Source organism: Lissotriton vulgaris, chromosome 10, assembly GCF_964263255.1.
Source record: "Lissotriton vulgaris chromosome 10, aLisVul1.2, whole genome shotgun sequence".
In the NCBI taxonomy this organism is placed as follows: domain Eukaryota; kingdom Metazoa; phylum Chordata; class Amphibia; order Caudata; family Salamandridae; genus Lissotriton; species Lissotriton vulgaris.
In genome coordinates, this window is record NC_141698.1 from 891346836 (window position 1) to 891372939 (window position 26104).

Below are 26104 nucleotides of genomic sequence, written 5' to 3' on the forward strand. Positions count from 1 at the left end.
GCATGGAAAAAATAAATAAGCACTCCACCAGCGAAGATCAGATTTATTGGCTTTGTTAAAAAAAAATTAATATATACATACATATATTATATTATATCTCCCCATATCCCGTAGGTGAGGAGATGAATATATTTTACACTGAAAAACACATTATAAAGTGTTCCATGATCCCACAGATGCATAGCTGTAATTTTAGGGATATCTGAAAGAATCCTACGATGAAGAAAAAAGTAAAGTACTCTGCTGGGGAGCAGTGGGCTGGAGGCAGCAAGTCACTAGCATGTAAAGAAAATACAGAACAAATTACAGATTGCTGCAAAAACCTGGGGCAGCGCAGTACAGAAGACTCTACACTTCAGTGCCTTAAAGCTCAAAAACTTGGCAAAATCAGAATCAATAGGCAGAACATCTTAATTAAGCACCGTTGGAAGCAGCACATACCGTTGCTAATGGTCCAAAGCCAAACTCCAGGTACTGCCTACCACCCCCGTGTGGTCATTTTCTGTATAGCTTACAACAGCTTTGAGCAATACTGCAATCATTCCGAGCCTAACATTAAATGACTGTCACTTTCCATAACAAATAGCATCTTAAGCGGTTTTCTATTCCTGCCACAAAGTAATGAAACAGTTAGATCTACTCCTAACGGGATAAGGCTAAACAAAACAAAAACAAAAAAGTCACTTTGCAAACCAAAAATAGTAAGCCACAAAATGGTCTGAATGCATACACATATCCTTTCGTCTACGTAGGCTGTTTACTTTTTATTATTAAAAAGTTTCCGGTGTTAATCTCAAGGAATCATTTCAAAATACGCATTTGTAAATCTCAAGGAATCATTTCAAAATACGCATATGTAACATGTGCTTCACATACCCCACTGATACACTATTCTTTAAAGTTCATGCATTTAGTTCATGCATTTAGTAGACGGCTTATTTAATCAAATCACTTACACAACTTAATATTGTCCATTGAATCCGAAAAGACCAATCTAAACCATCCAGGTTCATAGCAGTAAAATGCTTGACCGGGGCTGATGTACAGTTTTTCTTCAAGAAGTGTCCTCCATAATTCCAGTTCAGATTCAAACGTTAGAGTCTTCATAAACTATGAGGCAAAAATGTGAGAAATAAAAATTTTTTTTTTAAACCTGTCCATTTTAAAATGCAGTAACACAATTAGAGTGCGGCATTTCAGAACAAATACTTATCAGTAAGAAACCAGTTACTTCTTTATAACAATTAACATTTTAGGCATAGATCATATAAACTATAAATCATCTTGACCAGAGTAAGCCCACAATGCCAAAATATATAGGTGCCACTTTTAAACTCTGTTTGCACCCTTCTACTTTGTGATTTAAAAAAAAACCACATATTTGTGACAACTCCCTTCCTTCACCAGGGAGGGTTCAACGTGCCATAATTATTACTACAGGTAAGCAGCTAGTTACTTTGCCGCACGTATCTATTCTATGTGCACATGCTGTGTATAGATTATTTAGCGGTCTCCTCCTGGCCCTGGGTCTCTGGTGTTCTGTTGTGAATGGAATTTTGAAGGGTACAAGAAAGATCAAGAATGTCAATCATAAAGTTAGTGATGAATGTTTAGCATAAAAATCAATCACAACGGAGAGATATAGAATTTAATTAAATAATATTAAAATTTCCACTTAAGCTCTTATTACAAGTGCCTCGAAAACTATGATGTGGCTGGTCACGAGTGACCTGTACAATCAGAATGTTCAACTATGTGGAAATCCTGCTGTTCTGTGGTTTATAACCCAGGGCTTTCACCCGCTGTACACGGATGAAGTTTCCTGGAAAAGTACTGGGGAAAACATGTGGGAATCGCACAGTAGATCAGACTGCCGGGTGTTATTCTCCAGCAAGTTGTATGCTCTGTTATTTCCCTCATCCCAGAATTAACCGGGACCCCCAATAATGCAATTCAGAAAAAGGGAAATAATTTGGGTTGTTCCAGACCACTAGTACGGGGGTCTTATTTGGCATGAAGCCTGAATTTTTAGATCAAGAGATTCTACTCTTTGACTTTATTCTGCTCACTTAAGATTGGTAAATGGCCTTCTTGAAAGTTACCAAATTCGAGAATGGCACTTAAAAGGCTGAAGCACCTCCTTATAAAAAAAATTCTGAATTAAAGCACTACTTGAAAAATTCTGGAGTAGCTGTTTAGGTCTCGCCTTTACCATTCCGCAGGAATGGGAAATGGGGAGAATTCAAGTCGGCTATTTTCTCTTCAAACCAAAGGGCTTTCAGCCCCGCGGTTTTCATGCTGTTCACGTGAACCACGTGATAACATGCACGCGCATTCAGGGCCAGCCAGCCCAGCACATCAAAGGGCTTCTCCTCCCCTAATTATTCATGGCCGGCCGCAGGCCGGGCGTACTTTCAGTTTCCCGAAACGGCTTCTCCTCACCTAATTAGGGGAGGAGAAGCCCTTTGATGTGCTTCACACCAATGCCCCTCACAGTCATTCCTCTTGTTTGTATTTGCTTTGGCTGCCATTCTCAGACTCCACGATCTGCTCATGTGACATGGTTGCTCCACAAGACGCTTTACACTTTACACTCATCTGCCTGAAGTGGGAGAGCATATGTCATAAGTACATATGTCCTCTTCTTTTGCCTCTGAGTTTTAAACAAGCAAAGCTGGTCCTTCTGTACTTGCAGCCACTCACTACGCAACGCCACTCACACATGCAACGCCACTCACACATGCAACGCCACTCACACATGCAACGCCACTCACACATGCAACGCCACTCAACTACGCAACGCCACTCAACTACGCAACGCCACTCAACTACGCAACGCCACTCACACATGCAACGCCACTCACACATGCAACGCCACTCACACATGCAACGCCACTCACACATGCAACGCCACTCACACATGCAACGCCACTCAACTACGCAACGCCACTCAACTACGCAACGCCACTCAACTACGCAACGCCACACACATGCAACGCCACTCACACATGCAAGGCCACTCAACTACGCAAGGCCACTCAACTACGCAAGGCCACTCAACTACGCAAGGCCACTCAACTACGCAAGGCCACTCAACTACGCAAGGCCACTCAACTACGCAAGGCCACTCAACAACCCAACGCCACTCAACTACGCAAGGCCACTCAACAACCCAACGCCACTCAACAACCCAACGCCACTCAACCATGCAACGCCACTCAACCATGCAACGCCACTCAACCATGCAACGCCACTCAACTACGCAACGCCACTCAACTACGCAACGCCACTCAACTACGCAACGCCACTCAACTACGCAACGCCACTCACACAGGCAACGCCACTCACACACACAACGCCACTCACACACGAAAAACCACTCACGTTGCCAATAGGTCTCGCAGTACGAAAGTTGGAGCCATTACAATTGCAAATAACAATGCCTTTCACTTTGGTTATCATTTTAAATACATAAAGGGCTTTGTCATTTACAAAACCAATAGCTCCAACTTTCCTACTGCGAGACCTATTGGCAACGCCAGTGCTTGTTTTGTTAATGTTCCCTCTATTACCATCCCCTCTACCTAGAACATGGTAGTAATTAATTTTAAATGAAAAGGCTACTGTTACAGTTTTGAAAGATATTTACAAGTGGTACCTTAAACCATAACTTAAACCATAACCTGTAGGTGAGCCGAATTACTCTCAAGTTTTACAGCTCTTTAAGGACATTAGAAAATGATTTGCGCACTATATAAATGTTCTAACGGACTACCAAGATCAGCGAACACAGCCACTGTAGCTTGTTGTATAGCAGTTTTTAAAGATAGTTTCTTTTGGCTACATTGCAAAGATATTGTAGTTTTTGTGGTCGAGTATGGTAATCGATTTACTCTACATTCAGAGAAAGTGCAAGAGGACAGTACTGTCCCCAAAAATATAGGGCCAGATGCATCAATGCACCGATTCCCTAATTTAGAATCAATGTGATTCACAATCAGAAAAATCGCAAATCGGCATGCATGAAAGTGTGAACACTTTGTGCAATTCCATGGGGATTGCAAATGACCTACCTTATGAATATTAATGAGGTAGGTATTTTAAGACCCCCTGGGAATCGCAAAAATCACAGGGATGGTGGCCTGCTGGGGTCAGCAGACCACCATATCCTTGATTGCTTTTAAATAAAGCAATTTTATTTTGTAAAGGAGCCCATTTTCCTTAAAGGAAAACGGGATGCTTTACAAAAATAAAAATGAAGGTTTTCCTTTCATTTTTTAAGAGCAGGCAACCACTGCCTGCTCTTATAAAACATGCTTTTACAAGCATTCGCAAAGGGGAAGGAGTCCCTCAGGGACCCCTTCCAATTTGCGCATGGGTTACCACCTACTTGAAGTAGGTGGTAAAATGCAAATATTTTTCGATCGCATTTCGGTCACAAAACATTCCTACGTACCAATGCGATTCGGTATTAGGAAGGGACGCCCTAAATAAGCCCCTTTCTAATAGCGAATCTCAAACCCATTTTGCGATTCGGTAACATGTTATCGAATAGCAAAATAGGGTGTGCTGCATCTGAAAAGCATTTTTTGCGTTTGCAAAGACAAAAATGCTTGAGGCATGTGCCCCATAGTGTTTTGTGAAGACTCCAGAGCAGAACACCCGGATTTAGGCTTTTCATAGTTGGAGCTAAAAGCATTACCAAGTTATGGTACAGAGAATTGTGAACCCATGGTGATAGAATTTGGTTGGAGAATCATGGTAATGCAATTTGGAACCAGTTCATAATTCCGAAGACTACCGGCACATCAGTGGCAGTGAGTACCTGGAGATATGATGCCCCGTATTCGAATCAGAGTTGGGAGTGTTTCCAAATTTTCTCTCTCCCTCCCTGTGTCCCCCAGAGCACAGAGGTGCCCGGAACTGTGGGTTCAGGGACCACCAGACTAGAGCATGCTTGCTGAAACACGAAGGTGTCAATTCCTAAAAGCGATGCTTTACAGAAGAGACTAATTACATTCTTTAGCGCAATCCAATGATTGATTTATATTTCACCAATCAGCGGTAAAAGGCCTAACAGGATTAGCTGGTTTAACAATGTGTGAGTTATGGTTTGGATGGCTGCTGTGGAAGTTATGGTTCATGGTACTAACCATAACTGGTAACTTACTACGTTTTATCTTAATCAGCAACCATAACAGAACTTTAACTGTGCTTTTTTAATGCGTCTCTCTCTCTATGTATACATTTACATTCCTACACACACGTTCGTATAAACACCCCCCCCTAACGTTGCTCACTATAGGGAGAGATTTTACATTGCAGACGCCTAAGGCGTTTTAAAAGGGACATCACAGGTGCAAACACAGCCAGTTTTTACAGTAGTTTTGCTGCCCAATAAAAGGTTATGCTGCTTTATCTCAATACTAAAGTATATACTAGTGTAGAATTGCTAGAAGCATGCTTACTTTTCGGAAGTCAGCCCATACGAATAGTCCGCCTGAGCACCTGTGCACTGGTATTCCAATCTCATTAAGCCCATTAACCAGAAAGTTCTGTGCCTCTCGGAGTCGCCGTTTATTGGTTGGAAAAAACACATTATCTAACCAATCTGTTAGGAGAGAAAACGTATATTATTTTTCTAAACTATACAGTTGAGCAAAGCTAGATGTAGCGATATATTAATTTTTGTTTACCTCTATCACTGATCATTTCACTTAGAACGTACTGGATGGGGCCTGCGCACTGGTGGAAAGATGCTAGCTTCGTAACTGCTCGGCAAACTTGTTGGTTTGCGGTGTGCAACACCCCAACTCTGACGCCAGCCATTGCAAAATCCTTAAAGGAAGGAAGGATTAATGTGTTGATAAACATCTACAATAACGCATGGCTTCCATGTTAAAGCGGAACACCTCGGACCAAAAAAAATATTTTAGTCCATGTTGCACTCTCTTTTGCAAACAAACTGCATAAGTAGCAGGTCTGAATCATATCGTTGCAAGTACAACATTTTCCATCCAACATTTGTGCATAATTCATCTTAATGAACACATTATTACAAAACACTTTGATAGCAAAATAAATGGAAATACAGGGGAAATAAAACAAAAACCAAGCTACATAAAGTGCTGTGCTGTTCAAGAATGCAACAAATCCACATAAAGGTGGGTTCCTACTGCAAATGAGTGTTGTTGTGCCTACTGATGTGTAGTTTTTCCATGGTTTTATTTCCAGGTGTACCGCACAGTGAATTTAGGGGCTTGTTTCAGGACACCACGCCAAGAAAGAGGAACTTACGTAGGGTGCCACCAGCAAAGAGAGATAGGTTGTTAATTAGCACTGCGACTATCCGTTTGCCAAGGGAGTGCAAGGGACCAAGGGCTCTTGAATGGAGTATACGTTTTCTCACTATAGGTTTCTAGTTACTGTCAAGTTGCTAACTGTATAAATTGGAAATTGAACAAACAAGTTTAAAGTCGCAGTTTAGGGTCTGCACGAAAAGAAATTCGAAGGGCTTATAAAACCTCAGCATTCAATGTAAAAAGGTGCCCAATACCAACTCTATCCATTGCATTGGTACAGTATTTGTTGTTGGCAACACTGCCACACGTTTACAATTCATTAACATTTCTGCTGAGGTTTCAGTCTGTTGTAAAGGCAAAGGTGACTACAGCCTGACTGATGGTTCTGATTTGTGCGCTAGAGATAACAGGCACACAATAACGGTTGCACATGGAAATTGCTCTAGCGTACCTACAGCTGATCAAATGGAAAAAAAGTATTTATAATTCAGAAATATTTTCTGTTAATGTACATAGCATTTAGTTGTTTTGATTTGACATTGCTGAATTTACTTGATAATACCTGGTCAGTGATACCTAAATGCCTATCTTAAGGTTAGGTTTGTTATGCTAAAGTATTGTTCTTGCTCCAAGCCCATGTCGGATTTGCGATATTAATTTTATACACAATAGCGGTTTTATTGTGAGGTAATTAGTGTACTAACGTGCATATGAAAGAAAGCGTACCCGCTATACAATGTGTGCAAACATGGATTTCTTGAGAACAAGAACTTCCCAAAAAGAGTGGGGTTATGGTTACTTTCAAGGAAACAAAAAAGAAAACCACCAAGACTGTAGAATATTGCAGCAATAGTATGCGAATCTGTCAGATAATATGGACAAATATTTAACTTAGCCCAGTTTTGCAGCTGCTACGTTCAACCAGCAAACACAAGGAGATGATAGACGGGGCACTGAAACTTTTCGGACACTCACCCCCAGTCACAGACCTGGGTTGAATCCATAATCGTTCTTTAGCTCACTACGCAACCCTCCGTTCAGAACCAGCTATATGCAAATCAGTCTTGACTCTGTGCCGCATGGGAACAGTCCAGCCCGCACTACCAAGCCAGGCCTTCCCTGAACCGGAAACACGCATCTTGGAACTGGTTTTGGGCTAACACCCCTCATCTGCCAGGCTAGCTTGAATTCAGTGGCAAAGTGAGCAAGGGACCCACGTCTGGGCATACCCTGCCAACTTAGGGCAAACAAAGCAAACACAAGGAGATGATGGATGGAATGCTGAAACTTTTCAGACACTCATCCCCAGTCAGGTGTCGAGCAAAAAAACAAACAACCCCAAAAAAAAAAAAACATTCCTTCTCCTTCCCTTATATGATGTCCATAAAAAAAGGCATCTGCAGCCTTTGCAATGCAGGAAGTCAATCTGTGCCAACACCAGAGTTGCAAAAAGATGGTGTCCACCTGGTCTATGATTTTGGATGGCTTAAGGAAGAAGTTAGGTAACTTATATGCTACTTTTGGATCCAATGAGATTCTTCAGATGACCATTTCACAAATGTCTTTGACGCTCCTAGTGTGCTTCCTGTCCTTCCAATAAGAAGTCAATTAGCAGGGTGTGCATATTCAGTCAGTAACACGTTTTTAGGTCGAGCCTATTCCATCCTATTCGGATGGTGGGCGAGATTTATAGTAAGGCTTCCGAAAAGTCTCCCCAAACTGCGGATTCGATACAGTTCATGTGAGCCAGGCGCGTGCACATCACCAGGCACATCCCACACCATGCCTCGGCATCAGACTTCAAAGGAAGCCACTCCCCCGCACACCCATCAGACTTCAAAGTAAGCCGCTCCTCCGCCCCCTTCCGCGCAATGCCGAGAGCTTGTTTAAGCAGCCTTTTGGCAACTGAGAGACTCGCGCACCTCTCTGATACTTTGCTGCATTCTTTGTTCCCAGCCAGCTCTTATTGTCGCAGTGTAGGTTGTTCTACAACAGCAACCAACATCTGCTCATTACTTCGTAAAAAAAAAAAAGACGATTTTAAACCACTCTTATTTTAGGAATTGTTTACTTCGTTCACTGCCCACGAGTTAAAATGGTAGACTGCACTAGCTTATAAGATTCAAACTTGAGCCTGCAAGCACAATGTTCCGTCATGCGAGTCCTTGTAATGTAATTACACTACGTCACTCTGAGCCTGGCCTGAAGGACTCTATAACCTGCCATATTGTTGTATGTTTCACAGAGAGTGCACAAGAACCTGAGTCCTCTGGAACCTGCAATGCTGCCATTTGTGAGCTTAAGAGCACTAAATCAAAAGCACTCTAGAACCTGCAAGATTCCTGTATGCTTGAGAAAGAGCACAAGATAATGACCTCTCGGGGACCTCCAGTACTGCTGCCTGTGTGCTTTGGCGAGCTATTGTTCATACCTCAGTCTCGCCTCTCCTGCCTGTGCTTCATCACCAGAGCTCCTGTTCAGCTATATGCCATCTGCTTCTGTTTGTTTTCTACTGCTCGTATTTTTCCTTCTCATGCCGTGTACAGGAATATTTCTATCATCAACCGCCTTGTGAACTCGGAGTGCACACCACAACATACCTCCGGCTCCAGCAGGGAACAGCTTCTGTGGGTTATCTTCATAGGAGGGAAACTGACTGCAACTTTTAAAATCGTTTACATATATGGCAGCAATGCAGTGTGGCTCACCGTATTAATTTTGCAGCTAGTGGGCACAATTATCATCTGTTTTTGTGCAATATCAGGTCTGATGTCCTGTGTCTGTCTTCATTTAACCCACAAACCTCCCCTCATTCAGCGCCCCACCCCCACAGTCTAGAATTACTTGAGCATGACAAGTAAGAAAGGTTTCTGCCGTCACCCGACTTGTGTGGTCCCTGTGCAGTTACTGAAACTTTTGTCTGTCTACCATTTAAATGGCCTACTTAAGCGAAAGCATCAATTAGCACAGAGCACTTACGTAGAATCCCTGTATTTAGTTCATGTGAGCCAGGCACGTGCACATCAAACACCATCAGCCTGTGAGCCTCTCTCCACACTCACACTTCAAACGAATCCGCTACCCGCCCCCCCTCCGCGCAATGCTGAGAGCTTGTTGTTTACACACAACACCCCAGCTGCTTTTGATCCGGAATCTGCTCCCGAGACCCGTCCGCGCAATGCCAGAGCTTGTGGTTGCCTTCCTTCTCTAGTCAAACTGTATGCATACTGTGTGATTTTTTTGACCAATTGATCACTATGTCGAAGGATTAGAGCAGCCGGAAAACAAACCTAGCTCATTTACTAATCAGTGTTTTTTGAGAAATCTGCAGAGTAGTTAAAAGCACATATAAGGGATGCCCTCTCAGCCGGCATGATGAAGCGAAAGAGGCTTCTCAGTCGGAGCGCACTGCCCACTTTAAATGACTGGGAGGCTGGCTTCATAGGAAGGCCAGAAGTTTATTATCTTCTAGTGTGTTGTAATATTAACCTATGACGTCACAGCACTTCTGTTCATGCGCCGACCATTTGCTGCCTCCGTGACCTGAGAGAGTAGGAATTCTCACCAGGGGCCAATGCGCAGCTCGCAGTCCGGGGGTGTGTTCTGCAGAGTGACCCTGTAGAGGGCGCTTCTTATTCACCATTGATATTTCCCCCGGACGCGATACCACTACCAACATCTACAGGGTCCTTTCATTTTCTAACCGCACCCTGCTCCCCTATATCTCCTCGTTCCCGTATTCCTGTATCACTCGCTGAATGCCTCCTACTTCTTCCTCTCCTCCATTGGTATTACCCTTCCTTCATTTTCACACTCCTCATGCCTTTCCATTGTCCGCGGATGTTTCCATTTCTCACTGCATATCTTCCTTCCACTGTCTCCCTTTTCATCTGCCTTCCTTGTCCCTCCTCTCCCACTGTACCCCTTCACGTGCCGTTTATTCCTCCTTCTTCCCGTTTCCACCCATCCTTCCTTTTTTCTTTATTCACCCTTCCGCTCTATCTCGCTACTTCCACCAATCGCCTCCATTTTCCACATGTAACAATCCGCTACCACCTCACTCTCTTTTTCCATTGACGTAACCATTCTGCAGTGTAACTAGCCCTACAATTCTCTTTTACGTCCACCTCCTCTGGAGTCGCTCTCCCCTCCCCTTCTCGCCATCATGTATTTAATAAATGATTCGATGTACTAGATATATCAGAACTCTCCATGTTGAATCTGCTTAGGCCTCCTTTCACAACTTGAAACAATTCTCAATTTAAGTGCAAAACAATGTAGCAGTGTAGGTTTAGTGTACAGGTGAAGATAGCCAGACTGCCACTTGGCATTCAAAAAGTGTGTTCTTCACTCAAGAAAGATTTGCAGAAATATTTTCGTGTGTGGAATTCTCCTATAGAAAAATTGGTGCTGCACTAGTGGGAATGCCATGAAACTGAGTGCAACAACCAATGCACATTGATATTCAAACGCTTTTTCCCAGGACTATTTATAATCTGGAGAAGGCATATCATTACCCCTCTCTCTCTACACCTCATCTCTCTCTACACCCCCCCATCTATCCATCGCCCTCACTCCCTCCATCTATCCATCGCCCTCCCTCACTCCATCTATCCATTGCCCTCCCTCACTCCATCTATCCATCGCCCTCCCTCACTCCATCTATCCATCGCCCTCCCTCACTCCATCTATCCATCGCCCTCCCTCACTCAATCCATCGCCCTCCCTCACTCTATCTATCGCCCTCCCTCACTCTATCTATCGCCCTCACAGCATCACTATGCGCTACCACAGCATCACTGAACGCCACAGCATCACTCGTCGCCATCTCAACATCACTCAGTGCCACCACAGCATCAATCTGTGCAACCATTCAACAACAAATGGTTCAAATATGTTCTCTCAATGTTTCAAGCTTTATTACAAATGTCACAAAAAGATGTTAATATTTCACTTCTGTTCTTGGATTTTTGTCACAATAAAATACACTGAATATAATCTTCACAAAAGTGATTTACAAAAGTTTAAGCTATTGCCATTATAAATTACAATAACTTTTATTTAAGTATTATTTAAAAAAAAATAAAAGCCATTGTTATTTGTAATATCAATACATCTCAGTCACGTAAATAGAAAACATGTTGCATTACAAATGCTATAGGTGTCACATTTGCAAAAGTTAAAAGTATTGTCCTTGTAAATTCTAAAGCTATTAATTTCGCTATTTTCAAAACCAACACATAAATAAAAATTTGTCATTTACAATACCAACAGAGCAAACTTTCCTAATACGAGACCTATTGCATTGCAAATGCTTGTTTTTAATACTACCATGGAAAGTTGTATTGTACAAGTAGCACTGATCATCTGAATATCAAATCTTAGTCCATGGACTTCTAGACAGACATCCATGTGCAGTCTGCATGACACCAAGAGGATACCTGTCAATCTGCTGGATGAGGAGCCAGTTTTAGAATGGGTTATTAGTTTACAGCCAGTTTCCTGGCAGAAACCCTCTTGCCTTTCTTTTGTCCAGTACCACTTTTAAGTACTGAATGATATGCAATAGCCAAGGACTAACTTTCCACATTGGTGAGGAAATGGAGATCTTAAAGGTTCATTTTAGTTCTCAACCTGGAGAGTTAGGGTCGGATTCGGCAGACAGGATATTCGTATTAACAAATGCATTTTATCCTATGGCACTTGTAATACGGTGGACGGGATACCCCTCATGTTTCTAACAAAGTATTGTGTCCGCTAAAATTTAATTCAGGTGCCAAGTAGCCAGTTATTGACACAAGACTAGATAAACATCCCCTAACGACTGAATAAGGGCGTCTCAACCACCATGCACTTGGAAAAGGCTCAAGGCCCGATTTCAAACAGAAACAAAGGACTGTATACTCGTAGGGATTCTTAGCAGTCATGTATCTTAACAAGTGTCTGCTTCAAACACACCGGTTCTAAAACACATTCAATCTCATTGAAATGTATGGGAAAATACAAGGCGAAGTGGCAACATTTTTCATTTCTCCCTCTTGGCCCACTGGTTTCATTTCAGATCCAGAATTGGATTAGAAGTGTATCTTCCTGACAAGAAAATAGCATTAGTATATTATCTCTCTTCTACGATGTTATGCAAGAGCATGCCACTCTTTACGATGTGCACTCTGACCCACCTCGCCTAGATAAAAAAATTCCTATGGACTTTGTGAAACATGAGGTGGTAAACACGTAAATCGTATTTTACTCTTCCATTCAGCAAAATATTTAGCATAGATTTGTCTTCTTATCCTTCATCGTTGCCAATGCTCCCCCTTACAAGGAGGTTATACAGTGTGGACAAGAGTGTAACGTTTATATGTGAATAAGTCTCTCCAGAAGTGGCTGATTGTTCTCTGCGTTTAAAGTGGTTTATGCCGGCCTATTGTGGCAACTAATGCAGGCTTTTAGTTTACAATTTGAACTGTATTTGTTTTCCAAAAATCCCCCTTTTCCACTTGCTTGAGAGTTTTGGCTTCTCTTCATATTTTGAATCACAGGAAGCAAATACTGCCAATAGAGGGCCCCAAGTAATGTATTTACATATGCAGTTAATGAAGTCAGGCACCGCCAGGTTTAACCCCTTCTATGCGGATGACGAACCCAAGCCGTCATGCACTACGGTGCTCGTGTGCTGATGACGGCTGGGGTTCGTCACGGCCCGCCCCTGTTCGTGCTGTTTACAGCACACCAGGGGAATCGCGGCCGCATCGAAGGGGTTAACACGTCATCGAGAGCCCATGGTATATTGATTTCATTAAAGGACACTCCTGATCTACGTTTTAAAAGGTGATCATACCTTCCTTCATGATGTCTTGGAAATTGTAAATCATTCTTATTTATAATTAGAGAGTAAATACATTAGTACATTGAGTACCAAAGGGTGTGATTATATCAAAATATAATTTTTGTGGATCTTGATACTCTGTTTCTACAGGGATGACACATTTTGCCATAGTTCCTTTCTCATGCTTGCTCTCTTCGTTGGAGTTTCAGGTGGGGATCCAAGTCAGTTTTATTTCCTTTTTTTGCAGCAACTACTGCTGGAGATTTTGAGACAAGGGCAGCAATCATTTTTTTGTTGCCTTTTAACAGTTTGTATTGTAAAAGGTGACGGAAAAGTGTCTTCGATTGATTCAGACTTCCTGGAATCAGAGCGATGGTTGGGTTTGCTTGTTGCTTTTTCCACCAAAGCGGTAATGGTTTCCAGTAATTAGTTGGATTATAGCCATATTAGAGACCCCATGAAAGCCATTACATCAGCTATAGTCAGACCCTCCAGGATTTCGCGGTTTGCCGCGAAATCGGCAATTTTGTAAAAATGCCATTTTTACAAAAGTGCCCGCAAAATCGGCACTTTTGTAAAAATGCCGCGATTTTTTACAAAAGTGCCTGTGAAATCGGCACATTGATAACAGACAGATGACTGTACAAAAAGTTATTCCTCATTCCTAGACCACGAGAACCAATGTCATCTTCTACTTAAAAAAAAGGCTCCAGTGCACATTAGCCAATCCCCAGAGGTGCATCCAGCCACTGTAAAGAGACACAGTAGCGAGGGAAAACGAGTAATATTACAAATGAAAAATTAATGTTCCTGTGACAGTTATCTCCCGCCTCTAAATATGCATCTTCCACAGGCCAATTTAACTAATATTACATAAACTGACTGCAGGTGTTAATTGGAAAGGAAGTGCCCTGTGGCATAAAATGTGCTTCGTTTCTTTTTGCAGAGGTTTGGGCTGATTGAATAAGTAAAAAAATTGATTTTGCATATATAGACAAAATAAGAACATTCATTGCAGACACTTAAAAATAGCACTACTTGCTGCGAAAATTGAGCTGTATAGCATTGAAGGTGACTGTTAACATTACTCAGTCTTGAAGACTGTTCTGTCATTGAATGGTCAAATATCGTTATGTGGCAGAGCATAGAAGTATGTCAGAGGCCCACTGGGTGATGTGGATATGGGTGCGCATTATCCTTTGCTACAAGAGATTTTATAGTTAATTGCTCTTTGGTGATGGGGGGGCTTAGCCCAAATTATTTGATACTTGTTTCACGGCAGAACTGTATACAAGGGGCCGAATTGCATAAGCACTGCATTGTTGCAGCACAATTGTGAACCGACACTAGCACCAAGTGGTGACTAGTGAGAAAAGGAGATTTGTACTGAACAAATGCTTTGTCTGGTTTATCGGTGTAATACTGCTCTCCACCAATGCAAAGGTATGTAAACTGGATGTTTGTCTTTTCCTCTCTGTTTGTGCTAGGAAGTTGGCCTGTTTCCTGTCAGAAGATACACCAGGGCATGTTACTATAATCTACAATCTACATTGCTTCATGTTGTTAAATAACTAAGAAAACTAAGATATCTGTATTTGTTGTAGGAAAAACGGAGTAATCAAATGCCGCAAAATTGCCGCTAAATTTCCATATTTGTGCCGCTAAATTTGATAATCCATGCCGCTATGTCCTGGGGGGTCTGTAGTGCGACTGAGTTGTGTGAGCGGAGTACTATCTTATCAGGATTGCATATCAGAAGTAGTGTGGTGTAAACTAATAATATTACCACTACTAACACTATTAATGCGTTACCATATAGCACTTCAAGCCACACTAGGTTTTAAGCAACATTTAACAGAACCACATACGGTAGTGGTGGATATAGTGTCGCACTTCAAAGACGATGTTGTCAGATACAGGTAAAGTGTGTCCTCTTCACATTTCAACAATTCTGATAGGTGCCACTCCGGGTAAGATACCCCACTACCCAGAGTATCGGTTAGAACAAGGCACAAAGTGACTGTTTGAAAATATAACATGTGCTTTTGAGTAAATATCTAATCCGGTTTTGTATATCAAATTCCGTGACAGAACGTTTCTCTCATTATCCTATGGTGTTTTCGTTGCTGTAGAAACCGATCTACAAACTGTACATGTAATATTTAGAGTGCCGGGGTCCTGTCTCGTGTATTTTAAGCAACATGTATTATTATTAACCAATTTAATGGTGCCCAATTTAACAACCATCAAGGAAATAGAAGGCACAGTCTCCCTTGCCGGAATACGAATTGTGACCAGATGATCCACATCACTGTTGCAGTGGGTGTCATTTCTCTGAAACATACTTGCAAATGCAGTCTTTTGTGCTTTTTCCCCCCCTCTTGGGTTATCTTCCTACATAGTTCTTTGCTCAATAGGTGTCACTTCCCTATAGTAATTTTTTGAGTGAGTATTTGGAGATTCTTCGCTGGGTTTCTTTGAGTGGGGTGCCGCTCTTTTCTTTGTGTGGCAAGAAGGAAGGCGATAGCTGTACTGCAGCAGTCTGTACATTGGGAGTCCTAAACCTCACTGTAAGTTACATGAGTACTTTGCTTCACAGGTGAGATGATAAGCAAAATATAACAATGTAGCGGTCACCACTGTGTACCTCAAGTTAGGTCTGAGTTTCCATAGAAATCACATTTTTTGTTTAGGTAAGAACTTTAGTGGCATTTGAGGAATTTACACTAAACTTTACAAATAAAGTTAATCTCCCACAACTCTTTCATGGAAGGGTTTGTGTCGATCTGTCAAGTGGAGACCCAAGAAATGGGTTGGGGGTGTTCAAAGCATTGATTTCCCATAGGAAATGTTACTCTTCCATACAGAAACAAGCGTTGGCAATGCCAACAGGTCTGCCTTCTATCCACAGTCAAGCCAGATCTAAAAATCCATGCTTTTAATGACGGTCTCTTCCCATCTTTGCTGCGGCCGTAGATAAACGCCATAAATTATCTAGTTAGCTACAATATTTTAATGGAATTACAATGGCAGGTGGATGCTCCTGAAAGTTCACACTCCGGCAGATAGTTAAATAAACAAAATTATCACAGCTTTACGAAGGGTAAGGACTTTTTCTTGAAAGCCCATATTTTTTTTATTATATATTTAACACATGTTCTCCTAGTTCCCAGCATGTTGGCAGAGCCAAGGCTTCTCTCCTGGCGGTTCTCACATAATTGTCTGGCAACAGCCGAGCTTTCAAACGAAACCATAAAAATGGCTAAACAGAATTAGAGATTTGGCACTAAGATCCTTACTCAGAAGACTTGCTTTTTGTAATTTGATGTAAATCCATTCGGCCATATTAGAGAAATGCATGTTTAAAGAGGTGCACAGGTTGGGCTTGTTGGGGTTACAACGTGTGTAAGTCCGGAGTATGCATGTGCATCTACAGCCACACATACTACGAACAAACACACACACAGGCATTGTTCAGGTGTGCTTAGGTGCTCCCTTTTCTACTGTCTGACAGTTGTTCAGTGATCGCTCTTAATGCCTAAACAATCCAATAGCATATAAAAGATACCTACAGGCTCCATGGCACCTCTGATGCAGGCCATTATGTATTCTGAATGTATCCTGTGGCGTCTCTTCTGTGTCTGACAAGTCCTGTGTTTGTAGTAATACTGAATATATTTAAAGCAGGCATTTTGTGGCTGTATTCTAGGACTCATCCTTAATTTCGGTGCCAAAGTCTAGTTCCAGCTCGTGTTTTATATCAGGCAGGTTGACTTGGGTCATGGAACGTATAGCTCTATATAGCCAAGTAACCTGTCCGCCATGACGGTCAGACGCACTCTTCTTCTGAACTATGAATATGTCGATTTTTTTGCTCCCTTTGTGATAAAGTGCTACAAGACCATAAAGAACTGCCAAATGAATCAGTACAGGACCACCTTTAAGTGAAATATGCATGCACGCAGAGCAATAAACATACTACAGTAGCTTACAAATGGAAATGTCTGGCTCTTAACTAGTTTACTAGCATAAACCTTAATGACATATGTACATATTCAAATTAAACATACCTTACTAAACCCCCACATGAAATGTGTCCGCTGCGGATCTGGTAAACTGGATACAAAAACAGAGAGTTATAAATATATACTTCCACACATGAAGAGCAAAACGTTTTTCTTCATTTTCAGAACTAAAACTAGAAAACAAACTAAAAGTAAGAATACATGCGTCTTGTTAATCATTCTAAAAGAACATTAGACAAAACCAGGACTGCATTAACATTTTAAAATGATAATTAAAAGGCTAACACCCATAACCGTTAAGTTTCAAACTTGGTTTGGGAACATATGTACGTCAAGAACCAATTTAGATTGCAAGCACAAATGGGATCTTTGAAGCGGAAAAATCTCAGCTCGCTCAAATTGTTAAGTTAGGGTAAACTTCTACTGTAGGCAGACACTGCACAATAGTACTGTACAATTGTAAAAATACAGTGTGACTCTTTTGGAAATTGAATGGGATGGGAGGAGACCGGGTGACACGGAGCTCAGGTTTTGTTTCTCGAAAAGTTTCTATATAAACACTTCAGCTAAGAACACAAAAACGTAATTGAATGCTGGATATGGTACACACCTGTAACAGTAAGCCTCAAGAATAGCTGGGTGTACAAGTTTATAACTTGTTGAGATGTGTTGCACGATTAGGATTTTTTTAGGTCGACTCATGGTGCAAAAGGCAGAAGAGTTATTTTCTGAATGGCAGGATGGTGGGTGCAGTTTGTGGCTCTGCAGGAAGGGAGCTCAAGAAGGAAGCTGTAGTGAATCAATGTTTTGCTTTGCTGTTGAGGGTTTAAATCTGAGTATTTTAACTAAGATCTATTACTCCGATCTCTTTGGTCTTCTGATACATGGGGGACGGGGGGAGGGGGTTCCAGCGAAGAGTATGAGGGACAATTCAAATGGATGGCTTAAAAGAAATGCCATGAGATTTTTAATGTGAACGTGCAAATGTTTGAAGTCCATGTAGTTACTCGAAGACACCAGTGATCTGGTTGAATTTATGGGTAGAAGACAGGGGACCAGCAGCTGAGTAATGTGCTGCTTTTATGGGGTCCAATGAGGATTGTAATAAAATCAGCCAGGACAGCATTCCCAACATTAAGGTGGGAAACACTAAGGCATAAGCTGCTTTTTAGCTGGGCAGAGGGAGAAGTTTGAGGACTTTTTGAAGTGGCAAATGGAAGTTAGCAGTTTTGGCAATTTTGTTTATGTGTGGCATGAGCAATAATTTAGGTTCAAGAGAGAATCACAACTATTTCACTTAAGCAGCTAGGGATCAGTGGAAACCATCTAATTTGAGTATATCAGTGATATTTAAGGCTATTTTTTTTCTGGAAAAATATGCATTGTGGAGGTGTTTAGCTGCATGAAACCAAGAACCAACGTTTGGTAAGGGTGTGGCAGAGGGTGGGAACGTTGTATATGAAAGAGGGTTCTGATGTGGAGTTAGTCCCTTAAATCCTATTCAGTCTGTTGATAGCAAAGGAAAGTCTACAGTGTGTTTTGGCTACAATGTGATGAATGACAGATGAGATCGCGTCTTAGATACCGGTTACTGGGGTGCACTTGTCTTGGATTCTGCAATCTGGAGCCCTCCCATTCTAGACTGAAATGTGACTTCTTGAATGAGAAGATGTGGTTGTGATCAAGTCACAAGTTAAGATCTTCCTAGTGAGGATATCAAGAACATTCTTTTCTGGAGAGGGTTATTGGCAAGCAGGTTTTAAAACATAGGGTAAGAGAAATGCTGCTGATTAGGACCAAATATGGCTCCTTTTGCTGCCCTGGTTGACTGGGAATAGAAAGAGTACCAGATTTTGCAGACCAAAAGAGGGAGACCGGTCCTGCATCATGGGAGATCTCCATGTGTATGAAGGGAGACTTGCCCTGGGGTGAATGGAGTGGAACTCTGCTTCCTCATCTCAGTTCCTCCAAGATTGTGCTGCGGATGGTGTTTCTGGTGGTGGCAAGCATGGCTACGTCAGACCCATTGCAGGAAACGGGAAGCAAGAGCAGCATGAGAGGGAAGGGTCGGAGTTGGAGGGGGTAAGTCCAGGGTGGGCAGCACTTCACAGAACCCCCATGCTAACTGAACAAAGGAGACTTGCACTATTTAGCAGGTAGTTAAAGCAACAGGTGATGCTGGAATCCTTTTCTAGAATTATCCTAATCCCAGAGTTGCTAGAGGCGCTGACCAAGATGGAGAACTGAACTCATGTAGTGAAGCAATACAAAGTAGAACCAATGTGAACTATGAAAGAACCTGGGAAGTTTAAGAGGTAGTCTATATAGAACATTCAGAAACTAGGTGCTAAGTTAGAGTTCTTAACACTATGCGATGCAGAGACCACTTAAGAATTCTGGGGAATCCATCCTTCTAAGAAATTACAGTTGTTAATAAGGAGGTGTTCCTGCTGGGTGGATGTCAAGGGTGTGCCCTGTAGGTCTATCATGCCCAGTGGATCTATACAGGAGGCCGGAGGTCTGGCAGCTCAGAAAGCGAAATGGTAATGTACAAGGTAGACTGAGAAAAGGGATGTAGAGCTCCAGTGAAAGATTAAAGTAAATGCTACTGTTCTCCAATCTCAACTCAGAGACAGGAGCTGAAGAGCCTCGATTTGAAAGGAAAGGCGTCTCTGTGGACACAGTGAAAGATTTGAATAATCTGAGTATCACCGCAAATCTTGGTTACCCACTAAAAAGCAAAGTTGGGCCACAGGGCAAGAACTATTGTTTTATGCAAGTCGACGTGGCCAAGGCCCTCCAGTCTAATGGAAAAGTGCAAACCAGGAAAATATATTAACCGGAGTGTGAAATGGAGGCACAGAAACTGAATGGGAGGTGGGATGTATGAATCAAACCTTAGGCCTTATGGGCATTGTGATATGCAGTGAGAAGACTACCAGCACACAAAGAACCCTTGTTATGTGGGTACTGGAACAGCTTTACTGAGCTGCACCCACCTTTTGGATGAGCAATTGGAACACAGCCCAAGTAATTACTAATGGCTGAGATTAATTGAAGCACTTCTCACCAACCCATTAAATTTTTGTTTTTCGATGTGGGGGGTTTCCTCTGTCGCCTTGGCAGGATGACAAAGCTGCAGGGACTTTAAAAAATCCATATTAAAATACAAAAACTCCTCAAAATGTTTTCTCCAGCTACTGTTTTTTTTTCATTTCAGTAAGTACGGATAGTGTGTTTTTGCTCCACAGGGGCAAGAATGTTACTACAGGCAGTTTACCAGCTTAAATCTGCAATTGAAAAGTCACTAAAAACAAATAAACCGGATAAAATACTGAAAACGTGTCTTTCTGGAAGTACGTGTTAAAAGTACATGAATCATTGTAAAAGGCTCCTACATTGTGTTAAATGAAGCCCAAAACGGTCACAATACTAAGTAATACATTGAGGTCCATCGAAAAGCAGTATTCAATTACTACTATTTAACCAAACATGATTATCTAGAAAGAGAGTGACATAAAAATAGAATCTTTAAATACTCACTCATCTAAGGAAAGCACGCTTGTGAAGGCAGAGTCATCATAAACGGAGAACATGTAGATTTCATCTACGATCACATGAAGTTTATGTCTATGGATAGATGAAAAACCATATCAGAAATGTACCATACAGGTTAGGCACTAATAAGCACTGGTCAAGGAAACTGTACTGGTGCCCACCTACACCTTTTGCATTCATCCTATAAGAGTTTCATATGCCTGTTTAGATATACACAATAAGACTTAACCACCTGAAATGCTGTAGTTAAATAGTGATTAGAAGGTCTTCAACTTGTTAAGCATTTATCTTTCCGGGTATAGCTCGTATGGCGAAAGAATTGCAGCGCAAACTGGCTGTTCTGCTGTGCCCAAATCTCATTTATCTCGGCTTTCTGTACAGAACCTGAAAGGCTGCATTTGGCTGGGTCTGGTTAGTCCCCTTCGGGTAGCCAGATCCCCGTCAGCCACTAGGACATCCAGTCAGGGGCTGTGGTGAGTGATGCAGCTTTTGCCTTTGCTTCTGTGGGCGCTGTTTCAGGGAACAGTTTGCAAGCAGCTGTGGTGATTCTGGCAGCTAGGGCATCTGCCAGATCCCACGTGAAAACACAGGGATAAGGCCTGAGTTTTCTGCCGCCCTGACTGTCCATTGGGGAGGGTGGGCAACATCCAACTGACTGGGTACAGGATGGGGACGGTGAGCAGGAACATAAGGTGAAGTAGTCTATAGTGTTAGAGGCCTAGACTACGCTAGGGCAGAATATAGCATGCTACAACGCATGCAAAAACATTGTATTCCGTAACAAAGTGGTTGTTACAACGTCCGCGTTGTTACAACGCGATGCCATTACCACGCAAGTCATTACATCGACTTGCAGTAGCTGGCGCTGTAACACTAGGAATGTATAATTTACTATTCCAACTCCAGCTACACAACAGTTGTGAAGGTGCTGGAGTAGTAAATTATACTATTCCTTATGTTAGAGCGCCATCTACTGCAAGTCGATGTAATGACTTGCGTAGTAATGGCATTGAGTTGTAAAGGCATCACGGTCTAATGACTGCGATGTAAAGGTTGTTTCCCGCTAGGCCAATATGCTGCTACCTACCATCCCCAACCATGCATTGCAAGTTGCTTGGTAGGCTAGGCTGGGCGAGGTTTTATGCTATCCTGCAATTACAATTGATAATATGGGGCCTGGAAAACACTGTCTAGGTCATGGGAATCCTCCAACTACACAGCATTGACATGGGAAACAACTACCTAAACTGTCCAGACAATGGAGACCATTACTTAACTGGTTTTCTAGACCATTAAAAACATGCATGAATAGGTTTTGATGGAAAGGCCTGACCTGCACTTCCCACGTACAATGTACTCTGGTAGCCTCACATTAACTTACTGACACATCTATAGTCGGTTTCAGTCTGCCATTACTTTTTTGTTAGGACATTTCATGACGCATTGCGATCTCTCGCTCTGCTGTTCAATTCCTGACTCTGGGCACCAGGTAAGAGGTGATCAGCTTGCCAAGATATTGGCAGCAGATATTAACAAAATGGTATTTTTTGCTAGTGGTATCCCTTCAACATTTAAGGTTGGCGATGACAACTACTGCATGTTCGTAAGTGATACACTTTATCCTCTCTAAATCATAAATGGTGTACGAATACGGTCTTGAAATTACCCCGATAATCAAGTTTTTTAAAAGCATAACAGCAAGCACTGAATAGTCATGTGCTGCAGTGCCTAATATAAAGAGTTATTTCCAAGTACCTTTGTCCTTTGAAAAAGAAATCGAATTCTTAGTGGACATACGCTCAAATCATTTGTAAATGTTCCACCCACTTTTTGTGTTAAATCTTCATCTAATATTAGCAATGTGCACCAAGATACTTCAGATCATACAAATGGCATAACCGGATTCAAACACCCCATTTAACAACCATTCCATTTAAAAACAAGTTTCATGTCGAGTCTGAAGCCAAGCCAGTTTTTTCCCACACCTCTCACTCGTTATTATTGGTTACCTTAAGCCAACACTACATAATTCAAATTCGTTTTTACTGTCTAGAACCCCGCCTCAAACTTTAAAAAAAATTATATACATCTGCGGCCATTTTATCCATTTCAAACGTTTGCACTGTCTCATAACTTGGTTATTATTTGCTATGCTCTTCCTCCAACTCATTCCACCCCCTGAGAATTAAATTCGGATTCATTCCCCTTATAAAACATTCTTAAATCCAGTTTTACATTTCTCTTTTCTTTGTACTATCCATATTCTGCATGGATGAAGTAAATGACAAATAAAACAGTACTACCACACATTTTTTCTAGTGCCTAAGTGAAGCATTAGCCTAAAAATGTTATTGGTTTACACCGCACTGGAAAACTATAGGTTGCCCTAATAATGTAATTACGCCTGCTGTGCCAAAGTTTGCCCTAGCTTTTTAACTTACGCCTTCCTCAGTGACATTTTGTGCAGCAGAGCCAAAGAAAGCCTTACTCTTTGTATGGACCAACTCTCCACAAGAAAAAGAACACTAGGTTTTCTTATATAACCCTCGCCCACCAGTGTTGCGCTTGGTGGCATTCATGGTCATTGGGCCCATCTTAGTCCGCTGCAGAATGAGGCATGCTACAACCTACATGTTAAATTACTATTTATTCAGGATACTAGTTGGTATGATTGAAAACAGAAGATTAAAAACAGTGGGACAAGAAAGTGTAGGTCAGAAAGGCAGGCACATTATATAACAAACACTCCGGTTTTTACGTAGAGACTTGGGTAGCCCATGCGTTGCTCTGCGAGCCATGCTGTATGGAGTACGTACTTGAAGCCCCGCCCACTCTCCACGCATATTAGTCATTGGCTTGGGCCATTGTCCTTCGTATATGCAGACTTCTGATTCGTTATTAGGCTCATCGGTCCCTCCTTAGTACCACCTTGTCTTAATTTAACCTCCCATGAGGACTGGCCCTTTTACTTCGGTCGTTACACAGTACGTCTTCTTAGAGTCTGTAAGCACTATTTTCTTTAATGAGTTTCCTCTTACTGCAGGGGTCTGTGGTGCGGAGTTGTGACCACTGGCTTGTTTTACTCGTACCAGACGTTGAAGCTCTTCAGTGGAATGGGAGACAGAAGGGGGCAACTCAGCAATGGTGTTTAAGCTATTTGCACTGTAAATGACAATGTCTTTTATTTAGGTTTTAAAAACCAAAACATAAATAAAAGGCATTGTCATTTACAATGACAATAGCTCAAACTCGCTTAAATGCGAGACTTATTGCATTGCAGATGCTTGTTAATCATACCAACAAGAGGCCTGAATAAATAGTAATTTGGCTACTAGGCAGGTATTTTTAATCACACTTTCCACAAAAGACCCCCCCACTTCTATTTTACCATCATTTTACATCATGTAATAAACAACAAAATAGTGCTCCCAAGTAACACATAGGTCATAGTGTGCCCGGTTCCGCAGTGGAACAGGATGGGCCTGATGATTAAGCATGCCACTAAGGAGCAACCCTAGTGGGTGAGGGTTCTATAAGAAAACGTAGTGTTTTCTTTTTCTCGTGGATAGTTAGTCCATATAAATAGTAGGACTCTTTGGTTCTGATGCAATTGATAGGAGGACGAGCCTCACTGATTCAGTCTCCTCTCTCCCCCTTTGTTTGACAAACATTTTGTGCAGACTTTCAGCTGTGCAGATCTGCTTCAAATACACAACTGCTGCATGGAGCCGTTGCAACATATCCCCGCCATGCAAGGGTGTGGTCTTCTTTCTGGCCAACGACATCTGGCAAAGATACTTGATTGCCTAGAGAAACATGATTGAAACTGCTTCGTCAACAAGGTAACCTAATTAGTGACTAAATAGGCAGTCCGCTGTAAAAGGTATATACCGGGATCAAGTATGGAAGATGTAGCAGAGGGAGTTAATCCCTCCTCTTAAATTTGGACTGTATTTTTCCGAGCACACACTACCAGATTCCAACATTTGAAAACTGAAACTAGCAACATCTACTTAAAAAGATACTGCTTACAATTCCGCGTCAACTATAAAAATATTTGTAATCTGTGCTATACCTGCAGTATTGATCGAGCTGCAGTAACAGACTTAAACAGGCTAGCACTTAAAGTCATTTAGTAACCTCAAAAGGATGAACGAGTGAGTATTATCAAATAAAATTTTCTTGAACTTAAAACTTCTGGAATTCAAACATGAGAACAAACTGCACACGGCAGACTCCTTAAGGTAAATATATACAAAACGATCAATTCATGGATCTCAAATTCGCCTATTCCTTCCTTAAGAGGCACAATGAGAGGGATTGAGTTAGTAGAAATCATCAGCACTGAAGGAAGATATTTTGGAAATGGAAATAAAAAGGTGAAACATACTGACCAATAGCAAATTATGGGGGTGAAATGTAAGTGAATGAATATGCTACAGCTGTAAACTGACATTGGAGCAGTAAATTCTGCTACATATGATGAAGACAACAGGAGTAGAAAAACCGAGTAGGAATAAATATAAACATTGAAAATATTAAATCATGTACTTGATCTAGGAGAATGAAAATAAGGCAAACAAATTTAGCGTGTAGGCAGAAAGCACGGGCAAATGGAGATTAGCCACATCAAAATTAGGCTCCCCTGGAATTAGGAACTCTAGCAATTCAGAGAGACAGTGCCTTTTGAGCCTACTAAAGAGAACTGTATAGAGAAATCTGAGCCAGTAGAGCAGAACTGACTTGCATACTTTCTCTAGTCTGTGACTATGTCCAGCTTTCGCTCACAGACTTGATATATTACTGGAAGTGGCCAGGCCAAATTATGGAAGGGTCGGGGGTCAACAAAGTGGAGAGATATTCCTGGCACAGTTATATAAACAAGGACTCCGCATGTAAATTTAGGTTTTAAAACGGGAGTCTGGCAGGTATCGGAGGCATTGTTGGACAAAACGTTCACTCTGTATACATTGTGTGTATGTTTTGAAATCAGCGCTTTTGAAAAGAAGTCCGAGCCTCTATTTAATATATTGTTGATTTTCCTATAACAGAGAATCTGGAGAGTTGATGGTTGTGATGAAATCAGAAAGTTTAGGGGAGAGTGGACGGGGTGCTTCTAACTAATAATGGCAGCTAAAATTGGGATATCACACAATTCGAGGAAACTAGAAGTTCCAGAGTCAGCGTATACAACGCCAAAGAGGAGGACTCAATAGAAGCAAGCCCATATTTTCAAAGATTTGTCACTGGTTAATTACAAGGCACAATACGGAGTGGTATTTTTATGGCGAGGGGGATAATCTGAAAGATGGACTAGAATAGGAGAACTTGGAATACAGTGTACTAGTGACATCGCAAATGTATCACAAATGGGAGTGTTTGGCGAATCT

At 41.7% G+C, this 26104-nt stretch overlaps 1 protein-coding gene across 1 annotated transcript in view; it reads right to left on the reverse strand.

Moving 5' to 3' along the window:
- The window catches only part of LOC147688955 (1-aminocyclopropane-1-carboxylate synthase-like protein 1), a 72491-nt gene that overhangs the window by 6925 nt on the left and 39462 nt on the right, over window positions 1-26104 (reverse strand). The window contains exons 9-13 of the mRNA XM_086941861.1: window positions 20700-20786; window positions 17202-17247; window positions 5697-5838; window positions 5469-5611; window positions 957-1110 (exon numbers count right to left, since the gene is read on the reverse strand). Coding sequence (XP_086797987.1) covers window positions 957-1110; window positions 5469-5611; window positions 5697-5838; window positions 17202-17247; window positions 20700-20786 — 572 coding nt within the window. The remainder of the gene's footprint in view (window positions 1-956; window positions 1111-5468; window positions 5612-5696; window positions 5839-17201; window positions 17248-20699; window positions 20787-26104) is intronic.